General features: G+C 47.6%; 1 protein-coding gene across 1 annotated transcript in view; it reads left to right on the top strand.

The window, feature by feature from the left end:
- LOC8033579 (Down syndrome cell adhesion molecule-like protein Dscam2) overlaps positions 1–23080 on the top strand; it is a 66640-nt gene that overhangs the window by 5452 nt on the left and 38108 nt on the right. Inside the window, exon 3 of the mRNA XM_042286212.1 lies at positions 322–624. Within this exon, the coding sequence (XP_042142146.1) occupies positions 322–624 (303 nt within the window). The remainder of the gene's footprint in view (positions 1–321; positions 625–23080) is intronic.

Raw genomic sequence — 23080 nt, 5'->3', positions numbered from 1 at the left:
ACCGCGTCGAATCGTGCCGACGAGCGGCGTAACCATACCAGCCACCGCTGATGCTCTAACGTGACCGCATGCCACGCCGCCACGTCACAACGTCAGCGACAGTTGCTACGGTGACGACGCTAAGCGGTTTTGTGCCCACGTGTGTTTTCCGATCTACGCTATCACCTGATTCTTACCGCCTTCTAAAAGGCATACTGGTCCTATACATACAAGCAGGATACTGCTTTTGTAGGCTAGCATTCTTTATATGTATTGAGGAAGTGAATAAAAAAAAACAAAAAAAAAACATTAATATAATTATTATCTGACGTCACATCGCAGAGCCCCACTCCAGCATTCCGGCCAAGGTGATCCACTGGAGCCGGCAGGTGGACGGGCCGCAGGGATCGGCGGTGTTCATTCCGTGCGAAGCCCAGGGCCACCCCCAGCCCATGTATCGCTGGTACAGGCAGTACGGGGGGCGGCTCATGCCACAGCTGCCTATGAACGAGCCTCGACTGGTGCTGGTCGGAGGCACGCTGGTCCTCCGGAGGGCCACGGTCCAGGACAGCGGCACCTACGTCTGCGTCGTCAGTAACGGCGCCGGCGCTGAGGAGAAGAACGAGATTCAGCTGCTCGTCACGGGTGAGTGGGGGATCGGATCGCCCGCGACGAGTCACCTTCATCTCGCGAATATCTCGTACGATTGTACCTAATATTGGTGACCCAGCTATAGCTTAAAAAACCCAGGGTCACTCTCCTTGTTTCGTGATTTGTCCTCCCGTTTTCTTATCGGTCAGTCTTGAGTATATCTTATGATTGCTACACAGCCAATGAGGTTGTAGCTTGAGCCAATGCGAAAGACAAAGAACGAATCACAGGGCAAGGAACGTCAACATTAGAATCCACGTTCTCTGTTTCTGAACTGTCAGTCACTATGGTCTTTCAGAGTTTATAAGAATCATTCGTCGAGGTAGTTTAAATGGTGATGCTAAACACACGTTGGCCAGAAACACCTTTTCTTTTTTTGAGAGAGGGGATAGGGATTTGAACCAGAGTCTAATCAATTGACATCGCGACATTTACCTTTTAAGTCCCACAATGCCTCAAATGGAGTATTTAAGGAGTTATCATTTTAATTTCGTTAGAAGACCATATACAGACTTGCATAGTAGAGGTGGCGTGGCACCAATATGTGCATATAAAAAAAAGTAAAGGTAAGGTGATGTCTGGTCGCGTGACGACGTAAAGTTTGGCGCTAAAGTTAGTTGGGAAACTATATTGGTGTTTAGTTAAAGTGACGTAATGTTACGTGACATCAATTTCCGCGCCAAATTCAGCGGGCCAACTCGACTGGTGTAAGGTCACGTAACGTCAGGTCACGTGACATCAATCTTCCTGCCAATTTTAGGGGGAAACTAAATTCGTGCATAGGTCATGTGACCTCAAATTTTCCAATAAATTTAGAAGGGAATTGAATTCGCCAGTGGTTCCAGTAACGTAAGGTCACGTGACCTCAAATTTCAGACTATATTTAGTGGGAAAACTGAATGCGTGTGTAAGTGACGCGGCATCAAAAGAGAGTTTTCGTAGACCGTGCTTGCCCCTCCGATAAGCCCACTGCAACGAAGAAGCTACTACTTTGTCTGCGCACCGTTGGCCTTGCCTGTAGAGTTCCGGGTATCTTACCAATTAGCGGACAGCGTTGCGCGACGGCGAAAGCGATCTGCGAAACTCAATGACTACCCCGCTAATGTTAGCGTGAAATGCAAGGACGGGCAATATTATGGGATTGGGGGGGGGGGGGGGGGGGTTGCGGTAAAAAGCATTTTGTGTTGTAAAAATCATTACGTTTACTGCAGAATCTAGAGTTCGAATCGTGGCGAACACTAGAGGAGTCCCAGCGATTGACGAAACTCAGCATACGATTAAGTCTGAAAACTTCCCCGTCCGCCGGGATAATAAGCAAATGAAACGTCATGATGAACTTCCTCGCGCATGTGGCAATTTTTTTTTCTAATTTTATTTTGAGGTTTGCCATTTGCTCGGAGCCTTCTCTTGTTTGCCGTGATTGGCTGCCTCCGTGTTCGGCAGCAAAGTGATTTTGCATGCATTTATTAGAAATGTGTGCTTGACCAAAGTTCATCCTGCAGAGCAACCTAAGTCCTCCTCGTCGAATGTCTTTTTTATTGTTGAACATTGTACAATCGCGGTTATTGGTAGCCAAGTAATGATGATTGCGAACGCCGAACGTCCTTGAAGACAAGGATCGTCAACGACAACGACCGAGTGCAGTCTGAAAAATCCGGTGCATCAACTTTTTTCGTAAAGTACCCAGGAGAGCCACCGCTGCAATTTACAGAGAAAGCTCCTCGACTGAGGAGGCTTAAAGTATGTTTTAACCCATAAAAACGGTCTGTTCTGTGGACCCTCAGCATTGCGTTTCGCCACGTTCGGTGTCACAGCGCAGGCTGTACCTTCTTAGGTCTGAAGATGTATGCAGTGATGTGATTCACCGAGCTCTCTTTAGTGGACTGCAGCGACTGACTCTCCTATGTGTTTTACACGAAAGTAGAAAATGCTACAGAGTCCTCGCGGTGTAGGCTTTGTCAGCGTGAAGTCCCATTCGTCGTGCAAATCTTCCGCGTGCTTGCACATGCCCCAACAATGTCAAAGACCCATTTGCCTGGACAGTTAATGCGGCAGAAGGAAATTCTCCACAGTCACGTGAAACTGCATTGTCGGATGGGTCCTTAACACTGGTGGAGCCTGTACAATCGCAGTCAGTGAGAAACGACCGACGATGAGCGGGAACTACGAAGAGCATTAACGTCCGCAGTATCTCACACCTTAAGAGGCGCAGTGTCCGGTTTATTATGTCAACGCTTTTTGCTTAGTGATTTATTTTCTGTAATTTTGGTCGGCGAATGCTGGAATCTTATTAAATGGGAACCGGTAATGAGATGCGCATAACCCGCCAAGTTCAACGTTTCTTATGGCGAATTCCACGGGTCGTTTTAGAGCGCGCCAGGATCGACTTTTCTGGATCCGCCGGGATCGACTTTCGCGCCGGGATCGACTTTCGATCTGGAGCGGGAGCTCCAGATCTCGATCTGGATACGAGAAAAGTCGCTCCGACGATTTCGCCGGATTCAACCGGAAGCCAGCCCGGCCAGCCCTCGGCGCACACACGTGACTTCCTTTCTCGCGGGCATCTCGCCTGGTCCGGCCCATCTCGCCTCAGAAGAATTCATAATGGCCGCTTGCTTACCCCTTGGCTCGACAGCCGGTTCGCCTTCCTAGAAGGAGAAGGTTTTGCCGCGCTACGGGCATTCAGGCAATCTTTTCTAGAAGCTCCTGAGCCATTCCTGCCGCTCTTGCGTCGAACACGTGTTAGCGCCGCGATTGCGAAAACGTCTTCGAAACGACCGCGGCGGCCGCGGAAAGAGGATTTCCGGGCAGGTGAATGACGGGAAGGCATCCGCCGATCCGGGAGCAGTGGTCATGTTCCAATGGGGATCCGTAGGCGGCGCGACCCCGTTCGGATCGTGTGCTCCATTCCGAATCTGGTCAACTGATCCCGGCGCGCTCTAAAACGCCCAGTGGAATTCGGCATTAAGATCCCAGTGACAAGGCGCAGCGCAAGTTCGTCTGCTTCTTTTGCAGGGGTTATGGTAACGTCAGAACGCCGAGCTATGATTGGTTCTGAATGAAAGATAGTGAGTAGACATCCAGGCGGCTTGCTTTGAGGTCTACCCACTATCCTTCAATAAGAGCCAATCGGAGCTCAGCGCCTTTTTGACGTTACTGCACCTCCTGAGCAAGAAGCAGACGATTGCTCTCCGCCTATAGAGCGTGAACAACAAAGAAAGTGCATGGGGGACATTGCGGCTCTTAGTGTGCTTTAGTGACCCTCTGTTTCACTGGTGACAAATGGGCGCAGCCCACCGAAGATGGAGGTGGGAAGAACAGGGGGCGACATACCGGTTCAAGCCAGACAAACAAGAAAATCCCAAGCGAAGCGGGAAGTAGAGGTCGAGGTAGGTGGCGACGCTGCTCAGGGCGCCCAGGTTTGCTCAATAGCGTCTTTTGGATTTGTCCGTTTTTGGTCATCCTTGCGGGCTTGTCCTTCCAAACCGAAACTTTTCCCCGGCGTTACCTCTGGTGTCGGTATGTCGCCCCAAGAAGCTTACTACTTCCATGCCATCGGAGCTGGTCACTAAGCGGCAGGGATGTATGAAGAAAAGAAAGCGACATACCGGCTCAAGCCGGCCAAACGAGAAAATCCCAAGTGAAACCGGAAGTAACGGTAGTGGTCGGTGCACTCTAAAAAAAAGCCCGTACGCCTACTTTAACGCACAACACTCAGAGGGCCAATCACCGCGGCTTACAGAGACAGTTCAGCGAATGACGATGCCCAAAACATGTTTAGTTCAAAAGACGCAGTCTGTGTTGTGACATTAGGCAATGCAAGCGTGACGTTTCGCATAGCTGAATGGGCAACTCCCGCCAAAACTCAAAATGAAATTAATTACTGGTATTGCTGTAGTGACACAAAATACGATCCCAGCCAAAATATTACGTCCGTGGGACGCCGCATTCTCAACTAATGCCGATAATAAAAAAATGAAAGCCGTTTACAACTCCCTGTAACGCCGAATTAGAGCGCAGCTCTTGAGGAGGAGGAGGGAAGGGTACTGGGGGGTGGGTCAAGTGACCTCGGGGGGCGGGGGGGTCACGTGACCTTGGGGGTCACGTGACCTTGTGGGTCACGTGACCTTGTGGGAGTCACGTGACCTTGGGGCGTCACGTGACGTCGGGGGGTCACGTGACCCGGGGCCACGTGACGATACGGATGACGTCATCAGTAGCATCACTGATGACGCCATCAGTGATGATGATGACGATGCGGATGCCGGTGACGTCATCAGTGACGTCACTAATGACGTCATCAGTGATGATGACGATGACGATGCGGATGCCGGTGACGTCATCAGTGACGTCACTGACGACGTCATCAGTGCCTATGACGTCAACGGGGGGGTCACGTGACCTCGGGGGGTATCCCCAGGTCACGTGACCCCAGGGGGGGTCACGACCTGGGTAACCATCGTGACCCTCGTGAGGGTAACCCTAGTAACCCTTGTGAGGGCAACTCTCGTGACCCTCGTGAGGGTAACTCTCGTGACCCTCGTAAGGGTAAGTCTCATAACCCTCGTGACCCTCGTGAGGGTAACTAACCCTCGTAACCCTCGTGAGGGTTACGAGGGTGAGTAACCCTCGTGAGGGTAACTCTCATAACCCTCGTGACCCTCGTGAGGGTAACCCTCGTGAAGGTTACCCTCACGAGGGTTACTAACCCTCGTAACCCTCAAAAGGGTTACCTTCACGAGGGTTACCCTCACTTGGGTTACTAACCCTCGTAACCCTCGTGAGGGTTACAAGGGTAAGTAACCCTCGTGAGGGTAACCCTCGTGAAGGTAACCCTTTTGAGGGTAACTAACCCTCGTAACCCTCGTGAGGGTTACGAGGGTAAGTAACCCTCGTGGCCCTCGTGATCCTCGTGAGGGTAACCCTCATGAGATTAACCCTCGTAACCCTCGTAACCCTCACGAGGGTTACGAGGGTTGCGGTTACGCCGACGCCGACGCCGACGCCGACGGCGACGGCGACGCCGACGCCGACGGCGACGCCGCTCAAGCCGGGACGGGCCCCTAAGAGCTGCGCTCTAAAAAAGTGAAAGCCGTTTACAAATCCCTGTAACGCCGAATTGGAGCGCAGCTCTTGAGGAGGAAAAGGGAAGGGTACTGAGGGGAGGGTAGACCCCTCCTCCTTCTCCTCCTCCTCCCCTCATTCTTTAATATGCTCCGGGGGGGGGGGCGTCACGTGACCTCCGGGGGGGGGGGGGTGTCACGTGACTACGGGGAGGGGGGTCACGTGACCTCGGGGAGGCGTGACCTGGGGGTCACGTGACCCCCAGGTGACCCCCCGTGACCTCAGGGGTCACGTGACCTCGGGGGGGTCACGTGACCTTGGGGAAGAGACCACGTGACCTCGGGGGTCACGTGACCTCAGAGGGGTCACGTGACCTGGGGGTAACGTGGGGGTCACCTTGGGGTCACGTGACCTTGACCTTGGGAGGGGTCACGTGTCCGGGGGTCACGTGACCTTGGGGAGGAGACCACGTGACCTCGGGGGTCACGTGACCTCAGAGGGGTCACGTGACCTTCAAAGGGTCACGTGGGTCATCTTGGGGTCACGTGACCTTGAGATGACCTTGGGAGGGGTCACGTGACCTGGAGGGGTCACGTGGCCCCAAGATGACCCCGCGTGACCCCCAAGGTCACGTGACCTTAAGGGTCACGTGACCTTTAGGGGGTCACGTGGGGTCACGTGACCTTGAGATGACCTTGGGGGTCACGTGACCTTGGGATGACCTTGTTTACGCCGACGCCGACGCCGCTCAAGCCGGGAACGGGCCCCTAAGAGCTGCGCTCTAAAATGCGACCCGCCGCGAGCCGCTGCTCCTTAGCGGGCGGACAGAGGGTTGTCGATCGCTAAAGCAACATTGGGCCGTGACGTCAGTATCGTTCTCTTTTTTTTTCTCCGGTCCGGGCGTTGCGAGGAGTGCGCTTCTTTGAGCCGCTACCACCACTACTTCGGGTTGTGATTGGCGTGTTTAGCCGTTGCTTTTATCTGTAGCCCGTGTAGCTTCGGTAGGGCCTTTTGTTTATTTGCTTGTGAGGACTCCAATACTCGTTTTAGCAAGCAACTTGGAGCGCCCAAGACTGCCTAGCTGCTCCTCGAAAGATGCCGAGTGCAACTTGTAGCGCTGGCGGGTGCTCAAACAACCCGCTGCGCAACACGAAGGTGCTTTTTCACAAGTTTCCAACGCACCGGAAATTGGAAAGGTGTGATTGAACGCTGTTCGACGAGTGGACTTTGGACCTCGGCTTTTACGCGCCCGTAGAAAAAAGAACACAAAAAACAGACGTGTACAGCCCAGCACACGTGTGTTCGGGCGTCGCGGCCCGCGCCGGAGAGCCTCAAAGCTTTGTGTCTGGGACTGACCCGCAGCGCGAAAGCGAGAGGGCCCCCAGTACAGTACGTCACTGGCAGCGCGGCGCAGAGCAACGCCACCCTATCCAGGGAGCCCCGATGACAATTTAGGCCTAGTGACGACTACGGAAGACCGCACACATGGCGACAGCCGCCAAGTACGGCACCGAACGAGTTCACTCGTTCTCCAGTCGCTAGATTTTGGGTATGCAAGCGACGAGTACGCCATAACGCACGCACGGCGGCGGCCGCCGAGTACGGCACCGAACGAGTTCAAGAAGTTTTCCAGTCGCTAGCTTTTGGGTATACGCACTAGCTCTTTCTGCATATGCTGGATAACTACCCCATATACAGAATTAAAACAAAATCAGCTTGCCTCCTATCTTTAGACGGCTACCGCAATAGAGGTAGGTGCCGCTTGGCCTGCGTACTCGTTGAACGAGGACGATCCTGACGTCACGTTTACATAGCGGCTGATTTCCAGGGTTGCCGGGGCCTCGAGCGGCTAGTTTCGGTTTTGTTGACTGCGCCCCAAACAAAACTTTGAGGCGTCAATATCTTTAAATTTACGCAAAATAACGAAAAAATAAAAATTACACCTTGCAATTCAAGGACGCTGCTGCACTAAAATAGTCATAATCCCAAAATTGAAAGCATGGACCGGAGTTGCCCTTCAATGTTACAACTCAGAATGCGTTTTTTGGTCTAAACTTATGTTCTGGCATCGTAACTCGCTGAACTGTCTCCGTAAGTACCGGTGATTGGCCCTCCGAGTGTTGCGCGGGAAAATAAGCGCACGGGCTATTTTTAGAGTGTGGGTGACCAAAACCGCTCTCAGAGCTAAATCAGCTCTCCTTTTCATCAAATAGCGCCTTCTGTTTTAGCTTGCTTTACATCTGGTGGCGTCATGTCGCCCCCAGAAGCCTCCTACCTCCATGCTGATCGGGGACAATCCGCAGTCTCATAATTCGCGTTTCCTTTTCGATTTTGTACAAATCTAGATAAATATATAAACATAAACTATTTTTCAAATTTTGAGAATTTGAATGGTCTTGATAAACTCTGTATTCCGTAGTCAGGTGACTCGAAAATACAATAAATGTATCAAGTGTAACACTACCCCACAATAAAAATTGCAAGGTTACCTCTTATACCATTAAAATTGTCTATTGTAAACACGGCTTTTAGAAAAAAAAAGATCTTTCTTATATCAGTATTTTAAACACCTGTCAAGAAATACCAGCGCGCATCAGCCTTTCATGCGGTATAGACCGGGGGTTTCACGAAAGGTGGACAAATTTTATATTGCGAAATCTACGCCTCGCACCAAAAAAAAAGGAATGTGTCGTTTTGGACCTGGGCCAGGGGCCTATTTAGTAAAATTATTAGAGGCCGAGATAATTAGATTGATAAAATGTTTGCGTAATTAATTTTTTCAATAATGGGTGTAAGGGCATGGTTTCAATTACAAGATTGCTCAGCATCATCAAAACACTAAATCAACAAATTGCAGAACGATAGCACGCGAAGCATTTTACGGCTTTCTGAAAAATCGTACGAATTCGACGGGTTTTTAAGTTTCGTTTCCTTATCAGAGCGCATCTCAGCGCCGGCGGCACCGCGCCCCGTGGAGAGATACATAGTGTATCCAACCTCTGCTGCGCTGTCATCGCGCGACGCAGCAGAGCTGAGGCTGGTTGCACTATCTCTTCACGGGGCGCGGTGCCGCCGAGGCTGAGATGCGCTCCGATAACAAACAGAAACTTAAAAACCCGTCGAATTTGTACGGTTTTTCAGAAAGCCGTAACATGCTGCGCATGTCTTCTATCGTTCTTCAGTTTGTTGATTTAGTGGTTTCGATGACGCTGAGCAATGTTGTAATTGAAACTATGCCCTCAAACACAATATTAAAAAAGGTAATTACGCAAGAATAATTAACAATCTAATTATCTTGGACTTTTCCTAAATAATTTCCTGGCCCAGGACCAAAAAGACACAAGTCTGTTTTTGTTACGACGCGTAGTTTTAGCAATCTCGAATTTGTCCACCTTTCGTGAAACACCTTGCATATATTTACTATAAAAGTAATTACCGTAGAGATGATCCAGTAAAACTTCTATGAATTCTAACGAACCTTCGCACGTTTGTATTCGGGTATAATGTAATGACCTTCCAAGTACACTTCTAAATTAAAATATTAGACTATGTTATGAGTGTGGACAACTCGGGTTTGTTGTACTCCTATTTATGATTGAAAATATGAGAAAACTAACCAGCGAAAAACTAAAGGGTTTTGCGTGAAAGACACTTTAAAACAAAGTCAAAGCCGTTTACAACTCCCTGTAACACCAAGTTAGAGCGCAGCTCTTGAGGAGGAGGAGGGAAGGGTACTGAGGGGAGGGTATACCCCTCCTCCTATTCCACTCATTCTTCAATCTCCTCCGCGGGGTGTCACCTGACCTCGGGGGAGGGGTCACGTGACCTGAGGGAATCAAGTGATCTGGGCGTTACGTGACCTGGGAAGTCACGAGACCTGGGGGGTCACGTGACCTCGCGTTTACGCCGACGGTGACGGCGACGCCGACGCCGACGCAGCTCAAGCCGGAAACAGGCCCCTAAGAGCTGCGCTCTAAAACAAAAATGGTCAAAATGAGTCCATAACATTCTGTAATTGTACTAAATATGCGGCCAACAGTTTTTGCGGCCCAAGGTTTGAAGATCGAACTATTAAGGTAGTAAAAACAGCTAATAAATTTTATTATTTGAAACTTCTTTCCTAAAATTAACCCCATTTTTAAGATTTTGTAGTATTTACTTTGACAAATTCGACATCTTTCGCAGCGTTTAAATCTATCTTAAAGCTGTCGCTTTAAGAAGCCCATATAGGGCCGGCCTCGGTAGCGCGTCGGAAAAGCCGGTGTAACGCGAAAATCCTGATTGGTCCATAGGGTCATGACGCAGCAGCCCTATGACCTCGCGAGGGAATTTTTAACAGCCCACAACGCTCACGTGAAAAGTTAAGTCAGGAGTGGAATGAAAGTGATTAAAACATGACATGTAATGCGAATCAAATGTCGCAATTACATGTTATTATAATAATTATTTTATAATAAAATAATTATTATGAAATAATTATTTGTATTAGAGAAAAATTATTTGAAGAATTTTAGGCGTAGGCGGGATGCGAACCCACGGAGAGACTTGGCTACGCAGACAGGCTTGCGCGGCTTTGGAACCGGCGAGGGCTTATAAATGTAGCTCTCGCGTTTCACTCTTGAAGGCGAAGATTAAAGGGCAATTCCACTAAAAACGTCGACCCTGTCGAGATGGTTGATTTTACTTTAGGGTGTCAAAATACGCTCATACCCAAAATATAATGTCAAGCCGACATCGCATTTTCGATGAAAATCAATATTAAAAATATTCTACCAGCTGGGTTAGCGGCGTGACAGCTGGTGACCAACGCTGGCACCGTTTGAGCTAGTGAAGCAACACTGGGAAATGACGTAGGTTTCGTCCTATGCTATCGTACGGACGCCGCGGTCATTTTGTTTCCCGTGGCATTCTGTGACTCTGCTGACAGCAAGGGGGGCTTACCTCGACTCGGGAGCTGTGCTTGCATATTAGTAGGTACGAGGAAGAAAAAACAGGCCTTAACTCTCAACTAAAAAAAAAAATGAAAACGAAATAGAGAACACCGAACAATACTTGTCCGATTACATAATGGCAATCAAACGGAAAAATGAAAACGACCATGATATTCATCTTTAATAGCATGCTGAACGCAGTAAGTGGTACGCTGTGTTCACGTAAGCTTCCATCACGCTATCAGAAGTGTTTTAACCAGATATTGCGAGTGATAAGCAAAACAAATTGCGTTGTGCGCTGCGCAATCGTCTCAATACTCCAGCTATTATCGTCACGCTTGTTTGGTCGTGGTCTATATAATTTGTTTTCTCGCTAAAGCTGGGAAGGAGGATGAGCGGTGTATCACACTCGACCCGAACGCGCTATAAGCGTTTGCAAGTAGGGCACCTATTCGGCCGCTCATGGTGGCAAGCCCGTGCAATCGCATGCCGAGCAAAATGGCCTTCACGCGCATAATGCACGGGCTTGCACAAATGGGGCACCAGCAGGGACGACATATTTTCAATCGGCTATACCATGAGCGTAATATACTGCGTCCGGAACAGCTACGAAGAAGTTTTGAAATACGAGAAATGCAGATGATACCAAACAGTCGCCGCTCGATCGCAGGTCGCAGCAGCTCTAACTAGCGTACGCATAAAGGTACCTTAGCTTGAACAACGTAGACAACTTGTGGATACCAGCTGTATCCCATTATTAGTTTTTCTCTCGGTCCGCGAGCAAGAAACAAATCGAGTTACGCTGCGCGGCACTGACCGCGTCATATTATTTTTAGCAGTCGGATTCGCTTTTAGGCCGCCAAATTTGTAAATATACACAAAAACTTACTACATTTGGTGAATAGTTGCAAAGTACAGCGGTAAAAAAGAAAATGTGCAACATACCTTTTGTTTTGAAAATCCACGTGCGACTGAGCCGGCCCTGTCGGTGCGTGGACTCAAAAGGGCGGCACGAGGTCTACGTCATGCCGTCGACGGGCAGCTGATTATCGGTGTTGCCAAGGTGAACAGGCCGGTATAGTTTCGGTTTCACCGTGCCACCGGAACGAAACTTGGATACGCGTTATCTACAGAAATATACACACTTTCGAAAAACAAATTATGTCTCGTGGTTCAGGGTTGCCGACTTCGACTAAACAGATCCTAACTCAAAAAGTTGTAAAAATGGAGGTGAGTTGCCCTTTAAGCGTTCCCCTTTAAGGTTTTCATTAGGATGCAAACTTAAGAATTTTATGGATGAGAAGTTAGGAAGTTTCAAAACATTTTAGAGGAATTGTAACCACCCACTTAACGCATTTTGTTTTTAAACTTGGCTCTTCAAATGTTTAGGACATGTTAACCAGGCATGGTTCAGGTAAATTTGAAAAAGTTTAAACTTTCGAACCTACTCTACTTCGATTTGCCTCAAGTCCACATGCAGTCGGCGCTGCGAGCTAGTGATACAGCATCAAAAGAACACCATAATGGTGTTGGTGATGCTTTTGAACGTATTCTATCATAACTGAACCAATCATAAACAGAGAAGCCTAGTGACTTGGGCTTTTTATACCGCTTGATTGGTCCCATTACGTTGTAGCGTTGGCTAAGCTTGGACTTAAGCTGAAACAAAGCATAAGTTCAACATTTTGACTACCTTTTGAGCATACAAACAAAAAGCGCCGAAAAAATACAGGGACACCGATGAAGGGAAACAGGACAAGGCGCACTCTCAACTGAAGTTTATTAAAAATTCACACGTTATGTAGCCACAAAAGCCTTGTGCATTTAATTGCATTATAATATACCCCATTTGCTCAGTCCGCGTTTGAAAAATTCAAACTCATTTGTATTTTTTGAAACACGGGCTGAGCAAATAGGGTAAACAAGGTTTTTGTGGCTATATAACGTGTGAATTGTCAATAAACTTCAGTTGAGAGTGCGCCTTGTCTTGTTTCCCTTCATCGGTGTCCCTGTATTTTTTTCCTCTTTTTTCGTTTGCAATTAACCAACTGGCCCAAATCTCCACATTACTGCTTTTGTGGATATCCCACTTCGAAACTACCTAACCTGCTTTGTAATCTTGGACGTTGCTGTAAATTAACAGCAACCAGGCTTACTCTGTGCTAACAAATATACAAAGGGTCAAACATCAAAGTATTTTGGGAATCAATGTACAGTAGCTGCCGTACAAAACTGATTTTGAGCTGTAAGCAGCTAATCAAGTCAGCTAGCAAAAGACTTGCTTTGGTGGCAATAGATAAAATATACTACACCAATCCGCTTATACATGAGCTTTGTTGGACATAGGTCACATGAGTCGAACGCGCGTGTCGAACGTGTGAGTTTCACAACGAACGGAAATACTGCAATCTATAAATCAGAAACCTTACTTACGACCGTGAAAGATGAAATTATTTTAGATTCAAAAAATTTCCGAGCGTCGCGATCGGCTTGAAATAAGTCCGAACTCAATCGCTGAACAACTACACAAATATTCAAATCTGTTCACCACAAACTTCCTAATCCTTCCAAAGTTTCGGACTTTGCAAATGCAAACCTACGCTATGTTCGACACGCGTGAACTTTGCGATTTAGGACCTCGGTGAGATTCGGAAATTTCGAAATCTTTCAGAGTTGATTCACTGGAAGGTTTGCAACCTGTTTAAATATACAATACTGTGCACCACGCAATTCGTAATTCACTCAGTCTATGGCGGAGAAACTACAACTAGAAAATTAGCCGCTTGCCACATCGGGTACGTTACCTGCCACAAACGATTTTACCCTTTCGCCCGTTTTTTTTCTCTAAGCGCACAGTACCGAGTTTTGAGCTCGAGTAGAGGCTGTGATAATAAACGGAGTGTTACCTTAAGACTGGCAACTTCTAGCTATATAAAAAGGAAATGCTCGTTTGATTCTGAAAATCCAGCCCCTTAATCTTGTACAACACGGTTGTCCGCCAGAAAACGGCATTTACTATTCACGAGTGCGGGCAGAAATCGGCCGAGAGAACGAATAAACGGTCTGATTCGAGGAAACCCAACGCTCTACAGTCAAATATATATATATAAAAAAAAAAATAAAAATCAGATAGGAACGCAAAAAAAAAAAAAACAAGTTCTATGACAGATCGAAAGAACATTTGGTAGACCTCGCTTGGTTTCCTGCAACCCGGCCGGTGGCGTGCCTCCACAGCTTACGAGCCTAGGTACGAAATAACACGAATAAACAAGATGAAGAAACGCGTTAGAAACAAAACGCACACAGAACCGTGAAGAACACTAAGAGCTGAACTCGAGGAGAAACAATAAAACGGTCGCGTCTCTTCTCTGTTTGCCACGTAGCCCGTTTATTTCGTGGATCGTGAAAAATAAACGAACCGCTCGCGAAGGAAGGTTTTCGTTCAGGGGTCTCGCGCCATTGTTTCGCCGATACGATTCGGCGTAAGGCAAGGAAAAAACAAAAAACACAAATATACATCGCAACAAGGAACCATAACGACCGACTATTGGATAGTTTGTTTTGCGTTTTAGAGTTTTTAGTTTTGAACAGAAAAGTGCTCCAGTGTCGATTTCAGTGATTTCTAGAAGGCTTGGTTGTGCTCCAGGGTTTCCTCCCGAAGGCAGACGTTGGTTTTGGAAATGGCTCCTTTCTGTCGACATCGATTTATTGGCGCCATTTAACGCGCTTCTTCTTTTGTCCTGTCTAAGCAGAGGTGAGAAGCAAATGTATAAAGATATAGAAAAAAGAAGAATATATTACGGGGCGTCTAAAGGAAGACACACGGCCACGCGTGCCATTTGGATTGTTCTAGACAGACGCGGCCACAGTTTTCTGTGCACAATGAGCGGAATATCTTGCTTGTCTCGTAACGTAACAGACGACGACGTCTTTTTTATTTTTGTTGGCGTTTTTGATCGACTATAAACTGATAGTCCTAATGACGTCATCCCGTACACCGTTTGATGTTTGGAAGAACGTTCGACGGCGCTCAAAGCGCACGAAAAAGGTAAATGTTTCAGACTCTACAAATAGCGTAACATGTGAATATGCGACGGAGGTACCATTTTGGACAGCAGACGCGAAGACCGAGAGATACCAGTGGCCTTACTCCGCGACAAGACTTTATACGCCGTTTTTTTTTTAAGTCAACCGCGGCCGTCGCTACACTTTCCGATAGAGCGAATCAATCCGCGCCGTAAATGCATAGTAACGGATTTCGTGGTCATTGCAGGTGTACTATCACAAGCTAAACCAATCACGCACACAAAAAAATCATCAAAGGATCGTAGCATTTTTTCTCTTCGTGATTGGCTTAGACGGTCATAGCAGACGCACAAAAGCGACGAGCGTCGTGACGACGCACTTTTGGCGCTTCTCGATTGGCTACAACTAATCATTTATCACTATATATCCCATTCGTCGTGCTTCCATCGCCTTGTAGCGTCGGCCGCCTTCTGAAAGCACGAGAAGACGGCTCTCGTAGTTTTCTCTATCGTTTTTTAAGCGATAGCTTTTAAAGAGCTCGTGTCGTTCTCGGTGGCGTGCCAGGAAAGAAGGCGTGACGCAATAACCCTGAATGGTCAAGTAGTTTATGACGTCACAGTCAGATGGCCTCGCGTGTAAATTTCAAACAACCCACGACGCTCACGTGAAACGTGACGTCACGCGTTGAATGATAGTGAATAAAACATGAATTGTCATGCGAGTGAAAATTATTTCACTTTCTAAAGTAATTCATTTGACCTGAAGGAAAAATTTGAGGAATTTATTTAGAAGCGGAATTCGAACCAGAATCGCTACCGACTAGGACATGAAGACAGGCTTCATGGCTTGAGAGCGAGTGCAGGTTTATATATGTAGCTATCGCGTTCCACTCTTAAAGGCGAAGCTTAAGCTACCTGTATTTTTTTGTTTTGTTTGTGCGCATTTTATCATTGGCTATACAAATCGAGTACAGGGAATGCGCCTTCACCTTGCAGTTTACATTTATGCGTCTGTGTTTTTGTGTTCTATGTATAGTAACCGACAGCTGAATGAACGCAGGGTGCGACTTCCGTTTATCCTCCATGCTTAGTGACTGGTTGTTTAGCCTTCGCATCGGATAATGCGACCATTTGATTGGCCGCTGAATGACAATAGATGCTAGCATGTCGCCACGCTCCGCGTTTCTCAAGTTCTCAGTGACTCGCTGAGCTGCAAGCGCATGCGCGATATTTAATATTCTGTATGAGAGGTCTAATGCGCATGCTCATAACCAAGCTCTGCCGCAGCCCAGACGACAAAAAAATGGGGGCTCGCGCGGAACCTGCATTTTGGAATTAGCTTCCTACAGAGATGACCTGACCGTCATACGCAAAAATCGACAAAAAAAAAAAAAAGGAAAAGCATTTTCATCAAAATTTAGCAGTAAAATTGGGTGAAATAGTTTTAGCTCCCTTCATCTCATTTGGTGGGCACAGCAAATTCCAATTTTGACGCGATTGTTCATTAACTCACTGACTCTGATTATCCGGTTTGTCCGATGTACATATGAAGGCACCATGCACAAAGGACTCGGGCTGTCTTTAATTAATTTTACATCTCTCTGATTTCGGGAAAAGGGAATACGGTAGGGTTACTTTTACCAGGGAGCCGCGAGCTGCTCTTCGACCCGTCAAAAGCCGCTTCCAGTTCGTGGGCCGTAGTTCGGCCAGCCCTTGTCAATAGACCAACTCAACTCACTGACGTCACGCCACTGTGGTGGCGCTGCTGTCGGTACTGCGCATGCGCAGTCGCTTCACTCCTCCCGAATTTGGATTTTTGCGCAATTGCAGTTCCCACACCTGGTGTGTGCAAAGCGGGCTTGTTGGCTTGTTTCGAAATACGTGTTGGTGTATTAGATCAGGAGTGCGTGAGCGTTAGCAAAAAGATGGAGGCAAAGTGCATTGACCTACATAAGGAACAACGGAAAAATAATAGGCCGAGTCACGGTGTCGTTGTATCCCTTTTCACGTCTGAGGCGGGAGTAACAGAAATCTCTCGGTCATCGCTCGGCCGTTTGGGCTTATATTCTTCGAGACCGCACATTAATTGAGAAATATAAGTATTATTACGTTTAGCCATCAATCCTTATAGCTTGTTTGTACTATAACCTTGCATCGAATTGTTGAAACAGGCATCTTGCAATAAAATGTTGAAAAATGAATTTTCATTTGTTTTTCCATGAGCACGCTTACTCATATAATGACATTATTTTCTCCAAAGTACGAACGTAGAGTGAGGAGTTTTGTTCTTCTTTTGTTTGTGGTAGAGCGTTTATAAAAATGAGCTCAAAATGAGATCCACTTTTCTCACACTGAGCAGACGGTGAAGGTGTTTTTAATAAGAAAAACGAAATTATCTCAATAACTGTTTTGTGACAATTTCAACTAAAAAAAAATTATTGGAAAATGATACACACCGCGTGAGTTTCGATTTACCTAACTTGCCCTTCTTTATAATGGCCGGAAGTCTGAAAAGAAAAAAGAAAGTGGAACCATATTTCATTGTTTTGACTGGATTGCTTAGAACATGTTCATTACTAAGATCACCGTGTCATGAAAAACGCTGGAGGTGCATTCATCACTCTTCCGCAATCAGTTTGTTCTCGTGTAAGGTTTCACAAATTCGACACCTTAAAAACCGCTCGTTTGTTAAACAAGAGCCAGTAATAAATAGTTGCTTAGGTGCTTGAGAATGATTGTTTAAAATGAAAATCCACACACTAAGAAAAAAAAAGGTTCAATGAAATTAGAACAAGGGACTCGCTCAAAGTGTTCCTTTTTATCTTCGTTCTAATTAATGGAAGTATATTAAAGGTATTTCTTTCCTTTGTTTTTTTTTTTTTGGTGCCGAGAGTGGACGGTAAAAAAGAAAGAAGACAGATAGCAGACCACCGACTTCGAGGTTAAATAACGAAAATGAGCAAAGAGAAAAGCCGTCCCAGTCAGGTCCGGTGGGCCTATCTGCAGCTCCCGTTGTGCTGCGTATCAATTTATTCAACGGGGCGGATACTGTTCTTCAAAGTACTGGCGTAAGATAAAAATAAAGAAAGCAAATTGAGTCAAATCCATAAATCAAATTACAAGCCGCTGCTTGAAAGAGAGCTAACTGGTGCAAACATTGCCCAGATTTTGATTCGATTTTCACCGTTTGATGCCAGTATATATTATAACGAACACTTTCCGAAAACGACACAGGTCTAAGCTTAGTTTTCCGACTTTCTACAGTTAAATTATAGTTGGGAAGCCTTTGCTGTCTTATCTGGTTTTGACACTGCGTGTAAAAAAGAAAGAAAGAAAATGTTTGGATTGTGTTGTTATGGACACTGAAAGACCTGCAGGGCGTTGCAAGTTCCAACCAGCTTATTATGGGACCGCAGTGAATTAGATTGCTGCAGTAACCAAAAATAAAGCCAAAAAAACAAATCACGTGGTCTCTCACGTCACGCTGCTTCTCTGGCGCTGCTGCCGATACTTCACATGCGAAGACGCTTCCTGCCACGGCAATGTGGTTTTATTTGTAAACGGTGTGGTGATCTATAGGTGCCTCCTCCACTCCCTTCGGTAAACGAGCACTGCTCTCGGTCGCGCCGAAATCAACTTTAGCGATTCTTTGGGCGTTCGATCTGTCACTGAGGAAGGTGCTAGCGAACATACCTGCTGGTGAAGACTGCAGTTGTCGCCGAATGCTGAAAAGATGGTTTCTTTTGCGCTAATGACAATTTATATTAAGGTGTATTTTGTCGCTCAGGCTGGTCTCTTAAATGAAGAGTTAGTGCTAAAGTTACTGAACGTTCTCAGACTACCGAAACTTTCAAGCTTCGTTTTAAAACCAAGTCGAGGTGAGCAGTCGCGCGCCAACCCATCGCCAATATGGTGCTGTCCTGTGCGGTCGAAGCGAGGGGCGCACAACGCACCGTTCGTTCTCATGCGAGGTTTTCATTCCATTTTTCTGGTCTGTGACAACGCAGGCGTGCTTAAATTAAAGTTCTTTCCTTCGTTCCGAGCGGTGTGTGTCTTTCTCCACGCTGTGTCGTCTCTCTCTCTCTCTCTCTCGCTAGCCTGGAAACACATCGACGTCGAGTGTTAGGCTTAGCGCCTGTGGTGTACAGATTGAAACGCAGCAAGATCGCAATCGGAGCTAGAAAACGAGCCGGCATTATTATTTTGTGAAACGCATTAGCGGCTATTTTATATATAAAAAAATAACTAGAGAAAATCAAAGCACCTTCCGTTCGGTGCTAACCCATCGATGCCCAGATGTCCGTCCCACCGGTGGTAACTCAAAAACAATTTATATATGTTTTTGTTGTTTTTTTTTTTTTTGGGGGGGGGGGGGTGGGACCATTCCCTAAATCTCCGACTGATAACTTCCGCCACGGGCTAAACCAGCCAATCAGAGCTGGATTCTGCGGGATTTACTTCCGGTAAACGGACTGAATGGAATTCAGTACTCTAGAACAGAGGTCGGCATTTTAGGTCGCCCTCACTCACCCTCACCCTCACAGCCACACTCACCTAAGCCCCTCACTCACCCTCACCCTCACAGCTACACTCACCTTCAGCCCCTCACTCACCCTCACCCTCACAGTCACACTCACCTTCAGCCCTTCACTCACCCTCACTGAACCTCACGGCCCTCACGCACTCACCGCCCTCACGGCCCTCACGCCCCTCACGGCCCTCACGGCCCTCACCGCCCTCACGGCCCTCACGCCCCTCACTCACTCATGGCCCTCACGCCACTCACCGCCCTCACGGCCCTCACCGCCCTCACGGCCCTCACCGCCCTCACGACCCTCACCGCCCTCACCGCCCTCGCGGCCCTCACAGCCCACACGGCCCTCACCGCCCTCACGGCCCTCACGCACTCATAGCCCTAACGCCACTCACCGCCCTCACCGCCCTCACGGCCCTCACGGCCCTCACGGCCCTCACGGCCCTCACCGCCCTCACGGCCCTCACCGCCCTCACGGCCCTCACGCCACTCACCGCCCTCACGCCACTCACCGCCCTCACACCCCTCACGCCCCTCACGCACTGATGGCCCTCACGCCACTCAGGCCAGCTTCAGATGGGGCAATTTCGCCCAGAAACTTTACGTCGCAACACCAGCAACACGGGCCGCCCGCGATCACACGCAGCAACGAATTGCTGCAATTTGCCATCGTCATCATAAAATTTTATTTTTCTTGCACTATTTAGACACTATTACGCGTTATAAACGTGTTTTTATGCATTTAAATCTCGTTAAAAATACTAATGCACCTTTCTGAAACAGTTTATTTCCAAAAAAACGATCGATTTCAAACCAGAACCAAGTCTTTCGGTGTCATCATCACCGGCACAAGGTATCACGTGAAAATTTTGCGTCCCTGATTGGATGCAGCCGCTTCAAACGCATTCGAATATCTCCGAGTTGCATGGCCCTCACGGCCCTCACCACCCTCACGGCCCTCACCGCCCTCACGGCCCTCACGGCCCTCACGGCCCTCACCGCCCTCACCGCCCTCACCGCCCTCACGGCCCTCACCACCCTCACGGCCCTCACGGCCCTCACGGCCCTCACCGCCCTCACGGCCCTCACGGCCCTCACCGCCCTCACAGCCCTCACGGCCCTCACAGCCCTCACGGCCCTCACTCACCCTCACACTCATGAATTTTCCTGGTTCAGAAACTCACTCACCCTCACCTCACCTGTGAAGATGAGGGTGAGTGAGGGTGAGTGAGGGCCCTCATGAGTGAGGTTTGCCGAGGTATGCTCTAGAAACATTCAGTGACTCTGTTAGTGCCAAGCGTAAAGTCAGAGGTTCTACTTTCAGCCATGTAAAGGCAGAGAGGTTCTAATGTTTAATCCAAGAAGTATTTTGCCAACATTGGAAACATAAAAAAAAATTGAATATGGATCTTATTTCCAGTACGAAACATGGACTTAATGCATACTGCTCGGAAAAGTATTTAAGATATTCACAATATTTTCTATATTCGTGTGCTTGTCAATATTCCAAAAATAATATTAAAACACTTTGTTTGTCGCCAGAAATATATATTTAGCATTTGGTGACAATCTAATAAATAAAAAGAGAGCTAATATCTTGAAATCAGTAAAACACAGCGTGTCACCTTAAAATGTAAACAAGAAAATGGCCCGTAAAACCACACAGTCAACGTATCAGGCTCTAACGTTTCTCAGATACGTCGTTGACTGGTCAATTTAACATATTAAAATTTCAATTTTCTACTCCCAATAGAGCTAAACCGATAATAAAAACACTAATTTCTTCAATGGTTGAGCGGCAGCTGTCGGAGGGAGATCGAACGATGGCCGTATTTGCCCAGCGTATTCAGAGATGGAGCCACCAATGCCAGGAAACGCACTGGAATTTAGGGATAGCAAGGAAAAAATAGACACGGGGAATGTGTAGATAACCAAGAAGAGATTATCTGACTAGTGGCGAAGGTGAAGGGAAGGATGAATATTTTATTATTACCCTTCTTGGGCTAACCATAGGGCTGAAGGTATGTGCACCCAGTTTTATAGAGGCGCTTCCGTCGTACGGGCCGTATATACCTTTTAGGAATAAATCTATAAATATATAACTCTATGTTAAATAAATATCAGTGAAAACACTGGCTAGGTGGCGCAAGCAGCCGCCCGATCCAAAGGGTTCAGTCTCATTCATTTATCCGTCCATCCATCCATCCAGCGCAGGCAACAACGAGGTAGAGGGACTTAGAGCAATAAGCTGTTATCCCGTTCACCAGGCAAAAGTTACCCCCGTTTGGCTGCCGCCTAGTTGTACAATTTAGACCACTACACACGTGACCATACCAAACTCAGGCTCTTAAGCAGAAATGAGGTGTTGATTTGTATTGCGATTGAATAAATAAAAACATCATAAACTGTTTTTTCATTACTGTTAGTCCCAAAAATGGGTGTCTAACTGCGATGAAAACCCAAAATACAGCACCGAGGTTGACGGCATCAAGCGGAGGCATTGCGAAGCTTCCAAAGTTTTTGTCGTAAAAGCACATTTTGGATTTGAAAACAAATGAAACAAATTATCTCGTCGGTACTGTTATCAAAGACGAATAAGTAATTATTTGGGCGCGACATTTCGTTAAAATATAGACGTAAAACTTTAAGGTCACGTGTGCCTAGTGGTAAAAATTGTGAAACATGACGCCTTAGAGCGATAAACAAAACAGTTTATTGCTCTAAGGCACCTTACCTCGTTGGTACGCAAGGACGTGTGAATAGGGCAGGACCTGGCATGTCGTCATGACCAGCGACGCCGGAAAAAGAACTCAATCCCATACTGTCTTGCGCACCGACGCGCTCTCATCCAAGCTCCCATCGTCCGCTCTCCGCTCGGTCGACTGCGTTAGGCTTATGTCTACGTCTGCTCCATGCCTGCGGTCTGCTTCGTCCGCGGGCTGTCGCGGCTGGCTTTCGATACAATCGTCGCATCAAGAGAAGTCTCGATGCGAAACCGCATTCTCATCACGGCGGAGGGAAACGAACAACTACTGGAATCACGACTTGCACGGCTTTCTCAACCCGCGGTGCCATTCTCAGCGGTCGGGCGTACGACGAATGACACTTTGACTTTCCAAAGCCGCGCTTTTAGAGCGCAGCTCTTAGGCGCCCGTTTGCGGCTTGAGCGGCGTCGCCGTCGCAGTCGACGTAACCGTAAGGTCACGTGACCCCCCTGAGGTCATGCGACCCCCCGAGGTCACGTGATCCCCCTGACGTCACACGACCGCCCCCCCCCTGAGGTCACGTGACCTCAAGGAGTCACCTATGCCTCAGACGCTTCCATCCTCCTCCTCAAGAGCTGCGCTCTAATCCGGTTTACAGGGAATTGTAAACGGTTTTCATTTTTCGACTCGTTCTAGACGACGCTCCCGGCGCAGTGTCAAAAACGTCCGTCACACGCCGACTTCCTACTGTTCAGGCATGTGTTGGGCTCCAAATCTCACCTGTCCGACGCCGATTCGGTGGACACCATGGCGAAAACAACCGCGTGGCCACGGCAATGCCGTTACAACGCAGATGTTTGCCCCATATTTTTATGGCAGTTTTCGTTCACTGAGTTTTTATGATGAAAATTACCTGAGACTGTGGTAAAAGGTGGGGAACTTAGAAAAGAAAAGCACAGGAAATGGATCGTCTCATTAGCCAAGAGACTGAGGGCACATTTCGTAGCCGCGCCTACTTCCGTTACACTTCGCTCTATGTATGGAGAATACAGACGCCACCTCCTGGTCATTGTAACCTCCTTGAGTGCAGGTGGGCGAGGCGCTCGGGGCGCTTGCCGTCACTAATGGCGGTGAAAATACGCTTCTTGTGTTTCTTGAGACAAACCAAACTGCAAAATCATATGCAAAGAG

This window comes from Ixodes scapularis, unplaced genomic scaffold, assembly GCF_016920785.2.
Source record: "Ixodes scapularis isolate PalLabHiFi unplaced genomic scaffold, ASM1692078v2 PGA_scaffold7__128_contigs__length_106722199, whole genome shotgun sequence".
Classification (NCBI taxonomy): Eukaryota; Metazoa; Arthropoda; class Arachnida; order Ixodida; family Ixodidae; genus Ixodes; species Ixodes scapularis.
Note: the sequence above shows the minus strand (reverse complement) of the source record. Positions and strands in the feature narration are given on the sequence as shown.